General features: G+C 34.9%; 1 protein-coding gene across 7 annotated transcripts in view; it reads right to left on the bottom strand.

The window, feature by feature from the left end:
- Positions 1-20,357, bottom strand: part of Lar (tyrosine-protein phosphatase Lar) — a 1,526,023-nt gene that overhangs the window by 283,402 nt on the left and 1,222,264 nt on the right. For all 7 annotated transcript variants that reach the window (XM_081765888.1, XM_081765893.1, XM_081765890.1 and 4 more), the window contains one exon: positions 10,630-10,740. In XM_081765888.1, the coding sequence (XP_081622014.1) occupies positions 10,630-10,740 (111 nt within the window). The remainder of the gene's footprint in view (positions 1-10,629; positions 10,741-20,357) is intronic.

Below are 20,357 nucleotides of genomic sequence, written 5' to 3'. Positions count from 1 at the left end.
TAATTACGCATAATTAGCAATATTCATGTAGGCACAATTCAAAAATCATTTAATTTCTCTGTTACCTTTGCCATGGGGGACCCGGGTTCAATTCCCGGCGGGAGCTGATGTGGTTTGGATTCCACGTTAATCAGTAGGTCCCGTCTCAAATAGCCTCGCTGCTGCAAGGACGTTAAACTCAAAATCAACTTATTTCTCTGTTAGTAATCGAACCTGATTAATATAACTTTTTCCTTTCGTGAACAAACAACATTATCTTCAATAGTTCTGCAACCACACACAACATACTTTATATTCAGTCAAAAATTTATGATAAAGTGGAATTAAATTTCGATAATAAAATATATTTATTTGGTAATGATTGATTTTTTTAAAAAAAATAAATTTGTGATTGATTTTAAAAAATAAATTTGTGATTGATTTTTTTAAAAAAATCAATGATGGACAAAAATGTGGTATTTACTTCTTATTCCTTATTTTGACTAACAACCCAGAAGGAATTTTAATGAGCATCAACTACTACTTGCTGTAGATCCATTTTACTACATCTTATACAGGGTGTTACAAAATTTGTCACAATATTTTAGGAATAGATTACTCACACTTTTCCCGCCCTTAGTATTGAAGATAGGAGATTGGTATTTGCCACAAGTAATTAGTACCATAAGTAATATTTTTTAAAGTGATTTCCAGATCTCTATGTTAACCCAGGGTCGCACCAGAGAGCCCCAAAACGGGAAAAAAGGGATTTTTTTTAGCAAAATCCCTATTTTACTCAATTTTCCCCTCCTTAGGAACGTCGGAGGGACATGAGGGTAATACTACCTGGAAGCCTGCTCTATTCTGAAGAGAATGGCGTATGAATCGTGATCCTACGATAATTAGGGACGTGTCAAGCAATTTTTGAAATTTATATAGGGTATTCTGAAACATTCTGGGAATATTCGCAGAAGAGAAAAATGTTTTTCCCGTCCTTAGTGTTGAAGATAGGAGATTGGTATTTGGCACAAGTAATTAGTACCATAAGTAATATTTTTTAAAGTGATTTCCAGATCTCTATGTTAACCCATGGCCGCGCCAGAGAGCCCCAAAACGGGAAAAAGGGATTTTTCAGCAAAAATCCCTATTTTACTCAATTTTCTCTTCTTAGGGACGTCGGAGGGACATAAGGGTAATACAATCTGGAGGCCTGCTCTATTCTGAAGAGAATGGCGTATGAATCGTGATCCTATGATAATTAGGGACATATCAAGAAATTTTTGAAATTTATATAGTATCTTTGGGAAATTCCGGAAATATTCTCAGAAGACAAAAATATTTTTCCCGTCCTTAGTATTGAAGATAGGAAACTGGTATTTGGAACAAGTAATTAGTGCACTACGTAGTATTTTTGAAACTGATTTCCAGATCTCTATGTTTGCCCAGAGCCGCACCACAGGGCCCCAAAACAGAAAAAAGGGATTTTTCAGCAAATCCATTTTTGCCTCTTTAAGGACGTCCGAGGGCCACGAGGGTAATTCAATCTGGAAGGCTACTCCATTCTGAACAAAACGACGTATGAACCATAATTTTACGATCATTAGGGACGTGTCAGATTTTTTTAAAAATTTGTAAGGTGCATTTTAGGGAATTTTTGGGCGTTTTTTTGATGCTCTCTCAACATGGGTAAAATATTTTCCCGCCCTTACTATTCAAGACAGGAAATTCGAATTTGTCACAAGTAATTAGTACACTACGTAGTATTTTCCCAAATTTTTTGGAGTTTTATGCGCAGACCCGGTAGAGCCTCAGGAGACCCCAAACTTTGAAGAAGTTTTGTTTTTGGTAAAAAAAAATCCCGATTTTCCCTCAAATAATTCCCTTCTGGTACATCATAGGGACATGTAAGTGATACCGTTTGAAAGGCTGTTCGATTCTGAGAAAAACGAGGTATGAACTATAATCCTAGGGTAAATAGGGATGACAATATCGCTGCTTATCTGAAAAGCCGAAAAAGGCCGAAAAAGACTCAAGAAAAACGCCGAAAAAGGCAAGAATTTAAAAGGGTTAAACATGGATATTTGGATAGTTCACATACCAGTTCCTCAGTGATGTATTGACCCGACTACGATAAGTCCCATAATATTGGAGCTATGGATTTATAAAGTTCACTTGTTTCACGTTTTCGGCACCTTATAACTCTGAAACTATCCACTTTTGAGCACAGATCCACATAAATTTTTATTTTGATGTAAGAAATTTGTGCCCAAAATATTGTGACACATTTTTGAAACATCCTGTATTATATTTCACCTACATATCATTAGTCTTCCTTGACCTATAAATCGTAATCATGGGTTGTTACAAATTGTACACAAATTTACATAATCACGTTCGACAGAACCTATGGACAACTTAAAGTTCGCCATCGTCTTTCACTGTACAAAGTTAGAAAAGAAAAGAAAAGAAAAGAAAAGAAAAAGAAAGAAAGAAAGAAAGAAAGAAAGAAAGAAAGAAAGAAAGAAAGAAAGAAAGAAAGAAAGAAAGAAAGAAAGAAAAAGAAAGAAAGAAAGAAAGAAAGAAAGAAAGAAAGAAAAAGAAAAAGAAAAAGAAAGAGAAAAAGAAAGAAGAAAGAAAGAAAGAGAAAAAGAAAGAAAGAAAGAAAGAAAGAAAAAGAAAAAAGAAAGAAAAAAAGAAAAAAAGAAAGAAAGAAAGAAGAAGAAGAAAGAAAGAAAGAAAGAAGAAGAAATAAATAAAGAAAGAAAGAAAGAAAGGAAGAAGAAGAAGAAGAAAGAAAGAAAGAAAGAAAGAAATTCTCCAAAAATAAATAAATAAATAAAAATAAAATAAAATAACCCTTTTTTTTTTACAGTAACTTTTCTTTTTTGATGGCAACGCTGTCAATACCTCTTCGACAGCAACAAAATAACGTGATACTACGAAAGTGGGTCTATTTTGTGTTAATGGTGTTTATGGTTCACGGGCACAGCGAATCGCTTAGTAACGCAACGCCAAACCATTTTATTTGAATATCGTAACTCAATGCTTTTATCGGATTTTGATTCAACGGTGTTTGTGTGTGGCTGTCATATTTTTATGCATCGAAATGTTATTGCCATAAAAAAAAAAAAAAAAATCTGAATCCTCCCATTTAAGATTGTTGCTAAATTCCTTATCGATCTTCACATAACATACTTTTCCTCTTCTCTACTTTTCGTGGTAACGTATTTTTTTATATATAAACACAAGTGACTTTGATACTGGAACTAGTTCCCACTTATTTTTATATGCATTGTGTCATGTGAACCGTACGATATCAGTGATTCTGTTTTTCTTCCCTTCTTACACTAATATATATATATATATATATATATATAAATATATTCTAGTATTTCTTTCCTAAAGAATAAACTGGAAAAAGCACACCCATCATTTTTAAATGTTATAATTATTATGCCTTTTGTACTGTACAGACGCGATAATAATATATATATGCAGGGTATCTCAAAGCAACACCGACAACATTTCGGAGGTGATTCCTGATATCGAGATAAACCATAGATCAATCCGGGTGTAGAAATGCCTAATTTCGGCGTTATGAACAGCCGAAAATTTGTCGGTAAAATACAAAAACAAAAGTTTTCGGAATGATAAAAAGAATGGATATAAAAAGATTGAGATATTTGGCTAAGAATTAATTTTTAGATCAGGGGCCTAAAAGTTTTTGAACAGCCCCTAAATCGAGTTTTCGTATTTTTAACGGAATAAGCACATCATATTGAGTTAAGTGACATTTTGGGTTTGCTATACTATATCAGGGGTATAAAAGCAAAACTTGCTAAATATTTTTTTTAAAATTTTGTTAGATGAAACAAAAGTGTCCCCTTTCTGTTTCAAATCTGTGGTCTCTAATGGCGGATCTAGAAGGTAAAATCTGGGGGGAGGGGAGCTACCAGAACCCAATTATGACAGGTACCATGAGTTTACTATAAACCTTCAAAAATATATGAATAATACCTTAAATCATTTTTGTGACTCAAAAAACTGCGGGGAGTCCTAGGCCCCACGGCCCTGAGCTAGATCCGGCATTGATGGTCGCTAAAAACAAACAAAAAACTGTTCAACAATTCTGAAACATAAGCAGGGGTGCCCACAAGGGGGGGCTATGACGCAAACTGCGTCATTGAAATATTTGGGGGGGTTAAAAATCTATATAAATATGTTTGAGAGGGTGTAAAAAATAATTGAATAGATTTTTTTTTCATGGAAGAACACCTACGGATAGGCAATTGAGGGGGGTGCGTCATGGACATGAGGGGGGGTGGGCACCACTGACATAAGGGAGTCACTTTTGTTTCGTCTCCTGACAAATTTTGAAAAATAGATTTAGCAGGTTTTGCTTCTATACCCCTGATATGTAGTTCTCCACATATAAAGCCTATAAGAAATTTTTTTATTGAAATATATTGGATCTTGGATCAGGAGCCACAAAATTTTTGAACGGCCCCTAAATCGAGTTTTGGTATTTGCTACGGAATAAGGACATCATACTAAGTTAAGTGATAGTTTGAATTTGGCTTGTGTAGTTCTCCAGATATAAGGCGTACAAGAACATTTTTGATTGAAATATATTGGATGTTCTGATCCAACAACCACAACTCGAGAACAAAATGTCGAAGTCAGGTAAAAGTGAATGTCCATTATTTTTAGTCATACATTCCATAAATGTATAAATGGAAGTGGTGCATGGGTGGTAGGTACAAGGGTGACTCCCAAAGAAACCTGAATTTCTAGAATATCTTCTTCAACAATTTTTACACTTCTTATCCACTTAAAAACTTCATTTCGCTCGAAAAATTCATATTATTCCTCAGATAGCAGCAATCAAATTCAATAAGTAAGACATAAAAGGTCAGTGGGTAGGAAAAAATTAAAATATGCTTGCTTACCAAGTTCCCACGCTGAGTCAATTTTCACAACAGAATATTATTAATAAGAAAATGAGTAATGGAATAAACATATTTCATCTTTAAGCTAGTGACACTAACTATATAAATAACAGTGGAGTCTACCAAAATAAGTTTATTACTAGCTGAACGTGCGCTCTCAACGCAGTGCATCATTTACATATGAACATGAATCTCCTTGTCATTCCTCACAACATATGTACATGTCCCTTTACAGACACACGTGAAGGACGTTTTGATGAAATCCACCAAGGGGTACCATAAAGGGAGATATTTTCGATTATTTTTTTCAATATTTCGCACCGATGACAAGATTTGAAACTACTTCTGGTTGGAGTTTCTATGATCAGGGTTTTCTTTCTTCTTGTATGTAGTATGTAATAAGCAAATACATTACACACACAATTAATTGCGATGTCAGTGATACATGGAGTTCATTGGACAAAACACTCAAAACAATAATGACTCATCTTAGACGGAATAATGGTTAACATTCGTGTTTCATTATCATTTGGCCATGAAACAAACGCCTGAGAGATATACACCCCATGTATACAAATGTGATGTTGGAATGTATAACTCGTAGGATATGATGCTTTACTTTTTAAATATTTCAACACTTCCAATGTACCCCTAAAAATGTAATAAAGAAATAACGGCCATATTTTTTTTTTTTTAAAAAAAATATTCAATTAGAACCGAACAATCTACACAAAATTTGCAATCAATCATTGAAAATGGCATCTTTCTAGAGCTTTATAATTCTCGAGAACTCACTGTCGAAAGGACTGGCTACAAACATATAAACGTCCATAAACATAAACTTTTCTTGTTTTTTTAATATATAGATAATTAAATAAACACGTGACGTGTTACTATAACAAATAAATAAAATTTTAATAAATATTTTTGAAACAAAATGTATCATGCAATAATGTATGAATTTTTAAACCATAGGTAAATTATATCAAACAAACTGTAGATCTTGGTTCTTCTATAGCTTCAAAGTAAACACACGAACTCGGTTTGCAGTTTTTCTTGTTTGGTTCTCGTACGTATGTGCTTGCACTCTTATTTTATTTTCTTTCAATTAGTTCTTTTACAAGAAAAAAAGAACAGCGCAAATGAATTATTTTAGTGAGTACAAATGCTGCTATTTACTTTGGAAAAACAGAAAGAATGAGAGAGAGAGAAAGAGAAAGAAAGAAATGAAATGAATGAATGAAGCACGTTTACGAAAACTAGAAGCATTGAATATAAATCACTCTTCATAAATATCATATTGGGTTACTGAGTTTTTGAGAGCTAGAACACTGAGTGGTTCCCGCATCTGGGTTTGAATTCCTAAAATTCCAGAACCGTTTTCAATGTAGAATTTAAAAGAAAAAAAATGAACTAGAATGATATACCTACGTTTCTATTCTGAGCACAAGCGGTCTTTAGGGGATATCTTTCTTGCTGTTTTTTTTTTTCCCCTTTCTTCAACAATGGAGAATTAATGCGTTGTAGAGAGCGTTCGGTTATATTTAACCGCAAATCTTTACCCAACAGAAGAGAACGGTAAGCGAGAGCGATTCTTTTTTTTTTTTCTGCTTTCAGGCCAACAACGCTACAACAATGAATTCCACAAATAAACAGTCTACGTTTAGATGCATTAAAATATGTACACGGAGTTGGATAAACGGTACAAATATGCGAAACGAATGTAGGTATTAAGGGTAAAAGAAGAAAATTGTAAAAATCGGGGAGAGAGCAATGCAAGAATGCTTAACTATCGGGTAGAGCGGTGTAAAAGTTCAAATGTTCTTGAAAAAGAAAAGATGAATATTGTGTTTTACGATCCGTACATATATCCCTGTTCGCGCATACTCCCAAACCTTTACTACAAAGCTAGCACGAATATTTCTGTACACTCTTAGTTTTCCAGTAATTTTAGAAACTAGACCAAAGCGTATTTAATCACATAAATATCACGTAATTACTGAACGAATAAATATTTGTTGAATTTTCTAACATTTATCAGTTTTACGTTGCATAGTTATGTTGTGTAAGCTAAAGGAGAGACCGATGAAGAGAATAACTTAAAAGTGAGAGGAAATGGGAGAACCCCAAGAAAACACATGCATATTATATTTGTCCACCACAAAGTGAACTTGGCTCAAGTTGGGATCAGTTTTGTTATTAAGCTGAATATGTAATAGTGATCAATCATCTGAGGAGAATGCAACGTCACTTAATGTTAACATTAACAATGATACTAAAAAAGAACTTGAAATAAAATCTTTCTAACTTTTACGTCCCACGGTTATGCCAACTAGACTAAAAGAGAAGGTGATGATGAGAAATGAAAGAAATGGTGGAATGAAGAAAGTGGGAACGGGAGAACCCCGAGAAAACAATGCGTATTATATCTGTCCACCACAAAGTGCACTTGGCGCAAGCTAGGATCAGTTTTCTTATTAAGTTGGATCACTACCCGGAGGACAGTACGTATTTTAGCTCATTCCCTTAACTACTGCGCAACAAAAAGTTGTTATAAATATTGTACTCTAAGATAGAGTTATGTTTCAGCTACAATACAAGACACTGATTCATTTGGTTGTGTAACCTGATATTGAAAAATATAACAAATAAAAGAAACTATTTGATTCGTTTTACTATGAGCACACAAGATGGCACTTGCTCGTAGATCTTACTAGAACTGCTCAGTTTTATGAAATGTTTATTTGTATGTGTAAATATTTTAGGGTAACAATCTTATCACGAAATAGATATATTGTTTGATCGTTTTTAGTGTTAGGTTTCATATTTTATTCAAATATTAATTTACATTTAAGGAAATAGATTTTGAGACGAAACTTGCGCAGAACGCCATAATGCGTTGTTGCCAAATTTGTACGTTTACTGTCGTAGTCACAATAAGAAAATCGTATGTGAAGATTGGTCCAGATGCAGCTAATGTCTGTTTTAAGCTATTTCAATTCTGACTGACGTACACTCTCTTTTTCACGATTCGAACTTCAACCCTAATGTTTGTACCTTAAGAAAAGGTCAAGGTATCTTATCCACCATTACTAATTTTCCGCGTAGTTAAGAAAGATTCGGGAACTACCTATTTAACGAATTTCATTTGGATCCAAAATTTCTAACTGAAGTCCGATTTTCATGCGGTTTGCAGCAAATGATCAAGGAAGGATGGGAGATTTATGGAACTGTGATTACTCGTTTAAATTCATCCACTGTAACATCGATCACGCTTTAAGAAAAACAACAAATATTCGCCTGTGTACCTTACAATTGGAATGAGATATGGTGTGGTGTGGATATTTGAGTTTTCTTATTACAACCTCGCTAAGGTCAATGAGAAACAGGAAACTGGGCCGTTGTATTGGGAATTGTGTTGTACAGTTCTCTTCTACTGTGTGAATTTATGATCTATTACACAACACAGTGAGACACAGTGAAAATAGTATGCTCTTTGGAGCAACATTATTTTATCGTTACCGGAAAAGTTTTTTGGAGAACGGAATATGTTGTTGCTACGCAAAGGGTATTTAGAAATAAATTTACCTCACTTCTGCCCCAGACAGGAACATAATGGTCGCTGGTGAATAAATTGCAAGAAACAGGATCGCTTCTGAGTGAGACAAGAAGGATCGGACCCCACAGGCGGATGTTATGCAAGATGTCAGTTATCAACCCTTGTCGCAAGAAGCCGATATAACTATTGAACACGTGATTTATGGGTGTTAAAACTAACACTTAATTTGTATTCTGCAATTTCGCTTCGAAAATCCAAAACTTCATTCCAAATGCAAGGTACACTGGTGAATATTTGCTGTTTCTCTTGAGTCTTGGTCGATATTACCCCGGACGAATTTAAACAAGTAAACATAGTCCTATAAATCTCCCATCCTTCCTTAATAATTTGCCACAAACCACATGAAAATCGGATTCCACTTAGAAACTCTAGATCCAAATGAAATCCGTTAAAAAAAAAAAAAAATCACCCTCTACATATTCTCGTCCGTTTTACTGTCAAGAACAGAAGCATCTACGATGTTAAAGAATGTAAGAGTTTGAAATTATTGGGCGAGATTTTAATGCATTTCATTTAATATTTTGACTCTTTACGTATTCACTTCCCAAGTACAAGGATAGTACACAAAAGTAGGGACACTTGAAGCAGCTAAACGAAAGAAGGAGAGAAATGTACCGGCGGTTCTTTTCCGTGACAAGATAATACATTTTTATTTCTAGTTATGAGCGAATCATATTTATCTAACTGATAAAAGTTCGACTTTAAATCATATAGGTATTATATACGAGGATAATCTCAAAAGTACGGTCTACAAGTATGAAAACTGTTCGTGCGGCTATTGGTAACACTGCTTCGTTGTCCCCCCCCCTTCCACTTGCAAACAAGCCTGTGTACACCTCGCTGGGACGCTGAGTCTTAGCCGTTACGAGTTAAAGGAAATGTATGACAAGTCGTGCATGGATGTCAAAAATTGTTCGCAAGTAGAGTAGGGAGTTTGCAGCTGTCGTACTGAAAATTCACGACGAAAAAAGGAACGAGTCATTCGCGGAGATTGAGCGAACTAGTGACTAAGCACCTGTTTCCTAAGTTGGAAGAACATTTTGGTCGGAACGCGCTTTAGGAACGATGACGAGGTTCAACGCTTACTCAAACACACAGCCGCAAGCTGATATAACATGGACATAGAAAAACTGACACAACGCTTACAAAAAAAAAAAAAAAAAAAAAAAGCATAGTCCAAAATCGCGATTACGTAGAAAAATAACTAAATGCTGAAGCGTTAAAATTATGTAAACACTATTGAAAACGAACATTTCTCTGTATTTCTAAACAAAAATAAATACTTAAAAATAAAATAAAAATTATAATAAAATAGGAGGTTTTAATTTTGGGATTACCGACATAATACCATTCATGAAGAAAAATGACCGATTTAAATAATATGTAGCCTATATGGTGCGCTCAGTGCTCCAGAGAGTCAAATCCACCTTTGATCCATTTGGTCGTATTTCATCTTAAACGTCTCTATCCCCTGACGCTCTTTTTAGAGTTTGAAAGATTAATGTTCAGATTTTGTAAGCAACTCTTAAGTAGTGTAAATTTTTCCATGTACTTAGAACACTGTACAAACTTTATGACTTTCTCTCATAATTTTGGTAACTGGATTTCATTCTCTTGTGCTCTGAACGCCTCATACATAGCTTTACATGTTATGTTTCTACCTGCCACTGAGAGATTTCCTATTTTAAAGGCTCTGTATAACAACTAAATTCCAATAATAATAATAATAATAATAATAATAATAATAATAATAATAATAATAATAATAATAATAATAATAATAATAATAAAAATAAATTCCATCAATAAACATAGAAGTCGTGACATTTTGAAATAACGAAAGGGCTATGTCGGGACGCGGGACAGTTTCTTCAAAATCGGGACGGGTGCTAACCCTGTCCTCTGATATGAATATTAACTATTTGAAAATACTAAATGTAAAGAATAAATTACGTAAAATAAAATCTCACCAACGACAGTTCTACTATTCTGACTTCACATGTATTTCTTTCATTTTCGATTTATAAAGAGCACTTAGAATTGAAAAAAATATATATCCAAGAAATGTATTCGCATGCTTACCTTTAACATACAGATAGACAAATCGTGAATATTCTGTGCCTGCGTCATTTTCAGCAACACACTCGTATTTGCCCTGGTCTTCTACTTCACTGCGGAGGATTTGTAGCGTTCCTATTAGACAAGAGAGGGAAAGAGAAAAAAAAACAGTATGAGATATAGTTGTACCATGTTATAAACTCGTAGCCTCTTGGTTCACATCGGTAAGACAAAATGGTTAGTACTAAACTAAATTACATAGTGTTATATGATAAACATAGAGAAGTCATAATATATATATCATTAAAATAATAATACTAATAATTACACAGAATAATTCTCAGAATGGCTTCTCCGTTTCCAATGTTAAAAGTGCCACTGATGCTTAACAGAACATTTGATACGGTATTGGCAACTATTCGCAGCTAGTTACAAGTATAAGATTATGATCTAAACGAGTTATTTCCAACTTGCCGACACACGACGTAGAAGCAGGCTTTTACGATGAGTGTCACGAGAAAGAGAACAGGTTGAGCATAAAAGGGGAGCGAACGATGGTAGGGGAGAATAAAAATAAAACAAGTGTTGCCAGTGTTGGATAACAGACGAATCCATAAGTACCGCTGCAAAACCATCGACTACGCCTTGTTTGCCTGTACCACTTACTGCTGCCTTGTTCTTGCTCTGTGTGAGTGGTATCTGAACAGAAAACTACGACGTCACAGAGCATCCAGTTGGAAATGGCTGATCGAACAAGTTTTGAATAATTCCACTGAAAAATTGTCAAAAATCACTGGGAAAGTGTTCAAAACTTGCTTTAAAATTACATTGTCCATGAGTAATACTTTGTCATGACAACGGGGACAAAACTCAGTGTGTATAACCTTGATGTACGTTAAGGTAAATGCAATAAGCTACTAGAAGTAAGGAAACCTGTCTTCAACAGCGACTGGAACTTTATTTTCCCATGTAATGTCCTTCATGTATCTTTGAAAATAGGTTATTTGATCACTCGCAGTGGTCTGATTAACAACCATATGACTGCTGTGTCACTCGTCCACTGCTCGAAATGGAATACATTTTTTTCTTTAGTATGTATCCAATGAACCCATTCATGTCGCATTTTCTTATTATATTTCAGCCGTCTGATAACTGCAATGACACACGGCTTCTGCTATTTAAATAAGTCACGCCAGGAGCGCAGCAAGAGAGCCTGTATAACCGCGCTTCCGTAGGGAGCAGGCGCGTTAGATACGATGGGTACACACACAAAGAAGGATAGCGCAAAACATTATATATCGCACTAGAAACATTTACTTTACGTGTTGGATGATGTATTTGTACGTTACTAAATACGTTATAGGTAATACCCCGATTTATTTTCACTGTTTGCATATTTGTGTTCCAAAATAACATAACACAGTACTTACATAAATATCACAAACTCTCGGAATCTTCTATCGTTGCGCGTCAAGAGTTAGAACATTGACTTCAGATTCTTCATTCGTATACTGTGCTTAAGCGGGCAGACTACTAAATATTTTTCAAAAGCTAATAATTTTTCTTTTGCCTGTTTTTCGTAAGTGAAAAGAGATAATGAAAGGTAACTTACCACAATAATGGATAATGTTATTCTACACCTGAAAATACGAATTGTAAGGATAATCAGTGTTGCTATCCATAGAAATGACAGTGTGGTCAAAATTTGAATTACCCAAAAATCTTGGTTAAGTCAGAGACTAGAAAAACAAACTCAACGGTGATTGATGTCTTATCATGTTATCTGTGTTCCTTGTTAACTACTTTTTAATTATTATTTATATTTATTTTGTAACAACTTATTTATTTTGTAAACACTTATGGAAGTTATTACAAAATAAATACAATTATTATTTAAAAAGTAGTTAACGAGGAAAACAGATATCATGATAAGTCATCAATTACCGTTGATTTTATTTTTCTAGTCTCTAAGTTAACCAAGATTTTTGGGTAATTCAAATTTTGGCTACACTGTCATTTCTATGGAAAGCAACACTGATTATCCTTCCGATTCGTATTTTCAGGTGTAGAATAACATTATCCATTATTGTGGTAAGTTATCTTTCATTATCTCTTTTCACTTGCGAAAAACGGGAAAAGCAAAATTGTTAGCTTTTGAAAAATATTTAGTGGTCTGCCCCCTTAATGGCTCCTTATGAAGGAATCCGTGCTTAACAAGTTAGACTTTCAATAATGTATTTCTCTATAGATACGCATCTCACAGATAAGATCACAACATATTTCGATTATTTATTCACTGGTCTCTTTCTGTAAAATACAAATATTATTACAAATTTCTTATGTAAATTTTACAAATATGTGAATCCGTACAGTAAATCGGCACCGAATATTTTACCACTTTCCCGGTGAGTTTTGACAAATTTCGCAGTGAAATATCATTTTATATTTGTACTCCTTATCCAAAACTTTCACAATATTTATCCTTCACCATAGTTGTTGTTACTGACTAATAACTGGAACCATTTCAACATTGGAACCAGGTAAGTTGTTTTAATCACGACAGAAAAACGGAAAGCACAGCATGAACAAAATTTTAATATATTGTATGGAAAACCAAATTAAATATTTCTTAAAAGAGTTTAACCATTGTTTGTCATTATCTAAGGCCATCTATTGATAAAATTTGACAATCCTGAATTTCTCTATTTTGATTATTGTTAAAGGAGCTTGAAGAAAATGTTGCACTTGAATTGAGCCATACATTCTCTTATTTCACGTCCAAGTTTTGTATCTGTTTCTAGCAACATTTGTCCCTTCACTTCTCAATGACATTTTCGTTTCAGCACTACCCATCACGACAATATGAGATATGGATCTATTGCTTACTGTGAGATCTGAAGCACATTTTAGTACTACACCGGAAATAAATTCTCACAAAAAGAAACTACTCACAACTACTTACCCAACCCAAGGCCGAGATCGTGGAATACAAAAAACACCCTGGATAAATCACTCACGTCAGATGACAGACCTAGCTCCTCATAATGGTATTGTTCAAAGCTGCATCCCTCGTTAGATGGTGTGCTTATAGATGTGAGTGTACAACGTAATGTCATTTATATGTATATTGTAAAACTTATATCTGCTTGTACAAATATAAACAAGTAAATTCAAGCTGATCAAAATATGTTACACATGAATTTTCAAGCTAATACGTTAGGGTCTTGTGAATATTATCTGTCTAAGCCACGAAAGAAAATGTATTATTTGTTCGTTACCCTTCTACAATTCTCTTACAAATTTAGAAACGAATAAGTCAATTTGAGTTAACGTTCGGTGTAACTTGGAGGAAATAACGCCCTCTTTCAAGACATACGTACTCAAACCGTTTTACCCGTTTCGAAGGCATAGCCAAAAGTCGACAAAAAGGAGCATCGACTTTTGCTAGCTGCTGTTTTATCATTCGTTCGTTTTTTCTGCATGATTTCATATGTTGTCCACTTATATTTGAACCTGTATACAGCATAGAAGTTTTTCGAATGTTTGAACAAAGTCTTAACACAAAGCATCTGATTAAAAACTTAAGCACGTTTCAAGTTTCATAGACGCTAGATGACAGGACAAAATAAAACAGCTATAGTTACAGATTAATTTTATATTTGCATGTAGTAAAATCCCTTCACGCCTGGAGAAGTATTCTGTACTTGGTGCTGCTTGCTGTAGGTGTTATCCATCAGAAAATCCTGGCGGAAATTGGAACTTGAAGGCAACGCAGTTCAGTGTGAGTCTAAAGTACTGGTAGCTGTGTGTAACCGTTAACTCTAAAGACTGAATGGTATATAGTGGAACACCGGAAAAAGGATGTTGTCCAGCTAGACGACCGTAACTTGTGATGGGGCAGGGGGGGGGGCAACTGCTCCACCAGGGAAGCTCCCCGCCATTCGAGGGGGGCCCATTTTAAGACAAAATTTTCTTACTCCATATACGACACGAACATGAAATTATAAATGAAGCATCAAACAGGTTCACTGCATTACATAAGCAAAACAGCACACAAAATGTAAATAAAACAAACATGAGTCGTGGGCTCATTTCAATAAAAAGTGTCTACTATTAGGGGATCCTAGAAATAATATTTATTCGTATGACTTTGAGATTTGTCAATATAGTCCCCTTAATTAATTTGTTATGTATGGAACGGGCCCAGGGGCCATAACTAACGGCCCCGCAGACCTTGCTCTGCGGGAGTGCCCACAGGCTCCGCGGGTCCACAAAGAGTAAGAGAAAGATGGAAAGAGGGGGCCCAAGAATTAGAAAAAACAACTTCTTCTAGGGGGCTCAAATACTCGTATTAATGCTTGCCCCCCAGAAAAAAATCTAAGTTACGGCGCTGTCTAGCTATCTATAAGTACAGCCTGAACGCCTTCTGTATACTTGTCTTTTGTAAATTGAGGATCTGTAGGCCCATAGTAAGAGTAAATAAATCTGACAGCTGCTCTTCCTAATCACATTGTTACATTAATGTAAAGTAGTAAATAAACAGCTGTTTATATTTACTCAACTCTAAGACTTTTTCTAAATTTTCTGTGATTAATATTATTATTTTATTTTGACAGTTTATCCTAATGAAACAGGTTACACCAGTGTCAAATAATAAACAGCTGTTTCATTCAATTACGAAACTTTACTAATTCTTTTCTGTCCTGCACAGCACTTCTTTACGTATACAGAAAGTTTTGTTTCTGTAATTTTTTCCTGTGGTATTTGGGGATGTAATAATTTGGAACGTCTTATTTAAGGGTTAAAAAAAGCATCTTTTCTAATTACTTGTAAGAATAAAACATAGTAAACACAACGTTACAATTTCCTATCATTACGAAAACATTGATCTTTATTTCCGTGTTTACAGATGAAGCTCCTTTACTTTTTATTCATTTTGTTCCTCCATTCCCATAGCAATTACACATCATTAAGTAGAAATTCAACAAGACAGAAGTACTGGGATGGGTATATTGATTCCGGAAATATCATTGTCTGGCTTTTATTTACATAGAGAGAACACCAACTGGAAATATATATGAGCAATTATCTTCCGCTTGGTTCCATCAAAGAGAAAGATGACTCTGTAAACCAACAGAGACGAGAGACAGAATCGAGAGTTTGTGGTTCGTTGAAGGTGAAGGGGGGGAGGGTGGTTAAGACAGGATGCGAGGGGCTGATATGTACACTGAGGGGCGGAAGAGAGAATGAAGAGAAATATGTTTCAGATTCAACACTATGAGTATAGAAATGATGTGAGACAATATAGGAGGAGAGAAGGCGAGCGAATTGGTAGCTTGAGATGCGAGCGGGAACTGTTCCTTCCAACAGTTCTGAAACCAAGCTGAATATTCAAGCCAAAAATACGGCAGAGAGAGAGAGAGAAGAAGAGAACGTACTAACACAGTCAGGGTGGTAGAAACGGAGAAATTGAGACTTCAGAAAATTAAGTAAGATTCTGAATGACACAATTATAACCCTTAATTGGATGCCTTTTCCTTCCCTTAAGAAATAAAAGTAAAAAAGAAAAGATTTTATTTTAGTGGTGGCGCTGCAGTTGAAAAGGCGCACGCGAGACTTGTGTTGGGAAAGAGGTTCCCAATTTTGTTGAGGTTGGCTTTTCAGTCTTGAGAGTGACGACGAAAAAAAAAAAAAAAAAGACAAGGAACTCTGGATGTTCATCTTTCAGATCACTTGCCTCTAGTTTTCTCCTCAATGCTTGGGGAAACGCATGGAAGACGGGGGTTGTTGGGGTAGAGGGTGTTACAGAGAATGGAAGAAAAAGTTTTTAATATTGAGTCACACGAAGTTTCGACTTCGACTTCCATAGAGATGAGCAATGGTTGGCATTCTGCCTGGTGCGCTGTTGAAATTGTGCTTTGAATTAAACATAGGCCGAAATGACGGAAACAAATATAAAATGGTGAACAGATTACATTTGAAGTTTGTCGAAAATGAAGTTATAAAAGTTGAACCTGACGAAGAATTAAACAATATTATAGCATTTTCTTCCTTTTCATTTTTCAAAGACGCCTTATAATATATTTTATCAATTACGAATAATATGTATTCTGCAACTGAACACGGATCAACTATCATTTAAAAGAAGGTTGTTACTTTACGGTTATTATTACCATTATTATTAAGGGTTTTTCAAAAAGAAGGAGCAGATTTATAATATTTATTTCTAATGAACGACAATAGATAAAAAGATATACGATAGATAACTGGATAGAGGAAAATTGAAAGTTTTTATTTTGTGCATTCAAGATGAGCACCATTTGTTATGCGACACACGTCGACTCAGTAATTTATTTCTTGCCACACACGAATTAACTGGTCTGTGGTTATTGAAATCACTACTGCAACATTTGATCTCGCACATTTTCAAGAGTAGAAGGCATAGGTAGTACATATACGCTGTCCTCAACATATAAAAATCACAAGGTGTAAGATCTGGTGAACTTAAAGACCACGTAAGATAAACAAAATCATGTCTCCCACCTCTTCCAATCTATCGTCCTCGAACTATGTCATTCAAATACTGCCATAGTTCATGGTGGAAGTGAGGTGGAGTGCCGTTTTATCGAAAGATCAAATCATCCCGATTTTGTTGAATTTGTGGATACCGGTCTTGAAGAGTGTCCAGATTTCTCCGTAAAAAAAAACAAAGCGCCATAAACTTTGTTGACGGAAATGACGCGAAACACATTCAACTCATAAGTAAGATTACTACCCAGGATTCTCAGTCCCCCAAACTCTGATGTTGTGGTGATTCGCTTTACCAGAGATATGAAACGTTGATTCATCATAAAAAAATAAAGCCTTTCAGAAAAAAAGTATGACCTTCCAAATCTTACTACAGTACAAAATTCTTTTCATTTTTCATGATCGCCAGGATGCAACACTTGGAGTAAGTGCAACTGTTATGGTTTCAGATGCAGACGTTTTTCAAGCACACACTATACTACTGGTTGCGGAATGCCAAGTTTTCTGCTTTTCCTACTTGTGGATTTCCTAGGACTACATTCGAAAGCAGTACGGATACGCTCTGATGTGCGAGAACAACCAGTGCTTTTTGCTTGGGATATGTAACCATCTTCTACGAATTTCTTAAACCAATTGTAAATCTGTTTATGACGAGGCATCTCTGGTGAATTTACAACGAAATGCACGCTGCAATGCAACAATGGATTCACTTCTTGTATAATGTAGCACACAAAACGATTGCCTTCTCTCTTAAATAAACCACAGCGCCGATCTAGGTATTGAATGGAACTAATAGATGGAGGTTTAAAACGCTGAACCTTCCTATATCCAGTGATGTATCGATGTCTCTCTACTCATTGTTGTTCATTAGAAATAAATATTTGACATGTGTGCGCCAGTGTTACAACTATCCCGTCACTGTTAGAAGTATGCGTATCATTAGGAGTATGTGGGTTACTATTAGTAGTTTACCTAGGATTAGGAGTACTTGTCACTTTAAAAGTATTATGCCACTGTTAGGAGTATATGTGTCACTTTAGGAGTATTATATCACTGTTAGGAGTGCTGTGTCACTGTTAGGGGTATATGTGTCACTTTCAGAGTATTTTGTCACGGTTGGGGATAATTATGACACAGCAGTATGTGTGCCAATTTAAAAGTATTATGTCACTGTTAGGAGTATTGTGTCACTTTAGGAGTATTATGTAATTGAAGTCTTTGGTATGCAGGATTAACTTGAATCCAATTAGAAGTGCTTTAACAATATATTTGGTTATGAATTCCAGTCTTCGAAGGTTACAGATCCAATTAAACTTGTTACCACATGCAAAGTATGTGAGAGTATAACAAATTTTGGCGACCGTGACAGGACATTTTTAGACAAAACAAGCATCTAGCCACAAATTAAAGTTTAAGAGTTGATAGTTTTGGACAACACTTTTCACTAACCATACTGTGTACTTGAGTGATTATTAATGTATACTTCAACAGCCTGGAAATATCTTAATAGGTGACGTGGTTATCATACAGCATCAATTTTTAGGTTTATAAAATATTCATTCTTCGCAAAGTTTACTCACACGAAGATTTACATTTACTTATATCATTTTGTTGAGCTAAATGAGATCTATCGATTGCTATATGTCCTGTTTTTGGACCTTTTGTTGATATTGAAATGAAAATGAAATATATCAATTAAACCTTCCACGCTTATGACATTTAGGCTAAGAATGACAGATGATTAAGGCAAGCGATTGAGATGAAAGATCAGTGGTATGAAAATGTGGGAGGAAAACGGGAGTACTTCCACAAAGCCCACGAAAACGATGTTGTCGACCAAACTTGCTTGGCCGGAGATCGAACCAGAGTCCTCAACTACCAGAGGTAAGCGGTCTACTACTAAGCCACCGTGGTCTCTGTTTTTGTTGTTGTTAAACGCTAACAATATTATAGAATTATTAATCCACGAAGGGCTTCGAGCGTATAGGTAAGCATAATTTTGAATATTGACGAACACCCTTACACCATTTGACAAAAAGGGACTTTGCCTTTTTACATTTGAACCAAACATATTTCATAATATAATTGTTTGTTTCTTCATATAAGTGACAGCACTAAAGTAATCATTTCAAACTGGCTGTTGTGTGGCGTAGGGGCATACTTTTATGGTATGAGAAACAATCTATTAGTACATTTTCATGAATGATAAACAATCTATCATTCAAAATTTTTAACTTTTAGTTTATCACTTAACTTAGAATTTATCTACGTGACTGTAATAGAATAAGTTCCATCCTAGACTATTTTGTTAATCTGCATATAATTGAACTAACTATGTATAACTGAAGGTAAAATTTAGAAACTAAATTTACTTAGAGGTTGAACGTACAATTTAGGGAATGAGTCTACTTACAGATTGGAAGTACAATTTACGAAGTGCATCTACTAATAGATTGGAAATAAGATTTAAGGACTTAATCAACTAATAGACTGAGAGCATAATTTTAAGGACAATCTACTTACACCTTGGAAGTACAATTTAAGAACTGAATCTACTTACAGGTTGAAAGTAGAATTTAAGAAATGAATCTACGTATAGCTTGAAAGCACAATTTAAAAACTGAATCTACTTACAGCTTGAAAGTAGAATTTCGAGAATGAATCTACTTAGAGGTTGAAAGCATACAATATTATAAGCACGGATCTAATGAGGAGTTTCGAAGTTACAATCCTCACAACCTAAAACGATTACACGGTATATTATGACATATATTGTGCCTCACAATGAAGAAAATAACACATGTACATGTCTCATTCCTCCCTCTCCCTGACAAAATCCTGGATTTGACACTTTTTTTTACATTATGTGCTACTATTATTGTAGTATTTCTTTAAATCTGATATGCAATTTCCCATATTTAACGTTGTTGTGATACACGGTCATTAATAGGTTTTCTTTTAAAAGTGAAACACTGTGACTTCGATAATATTCAGTACTTTCCTCAGCCCAGATTTGACACTAAACTCTATGCAACAATAGTCGTATAAATTGGAGCATATGTCATGCGGTATGAGAGCACAACGCACAGCAACTGACTCAAAGGACTGCGTTTAACGAACCGATGCAGCTAGACAATTGAAACTGATACATTATTTGTCCTATAGATGGCACTCTATGCTATGAACGGCTTATCGCCTGTGACGCGATATTTCAGTTTCAGCTT

The sequence above is a fragment of the Thermobia domestica genome, chromosome 7 (genome assembly GCF_964235325.1).
Source record: "Thermobia domestica chromosome 7, izTheDome1.hap1.1, whole genome shotgun sequence".
NCBI classification, from domain to species: domain Eukaryota; kingdom Metazoa; phylum Arthropoda; class Insecta; order Zygentoma; family Lepismatidae; genus Thermobia; species Thermobia domestica.
The sequence above is the reverse complement of the archived record's forward strand: the minus strand, read 5'-3'. Positions and strand labels throughout refer to the sequence as shown.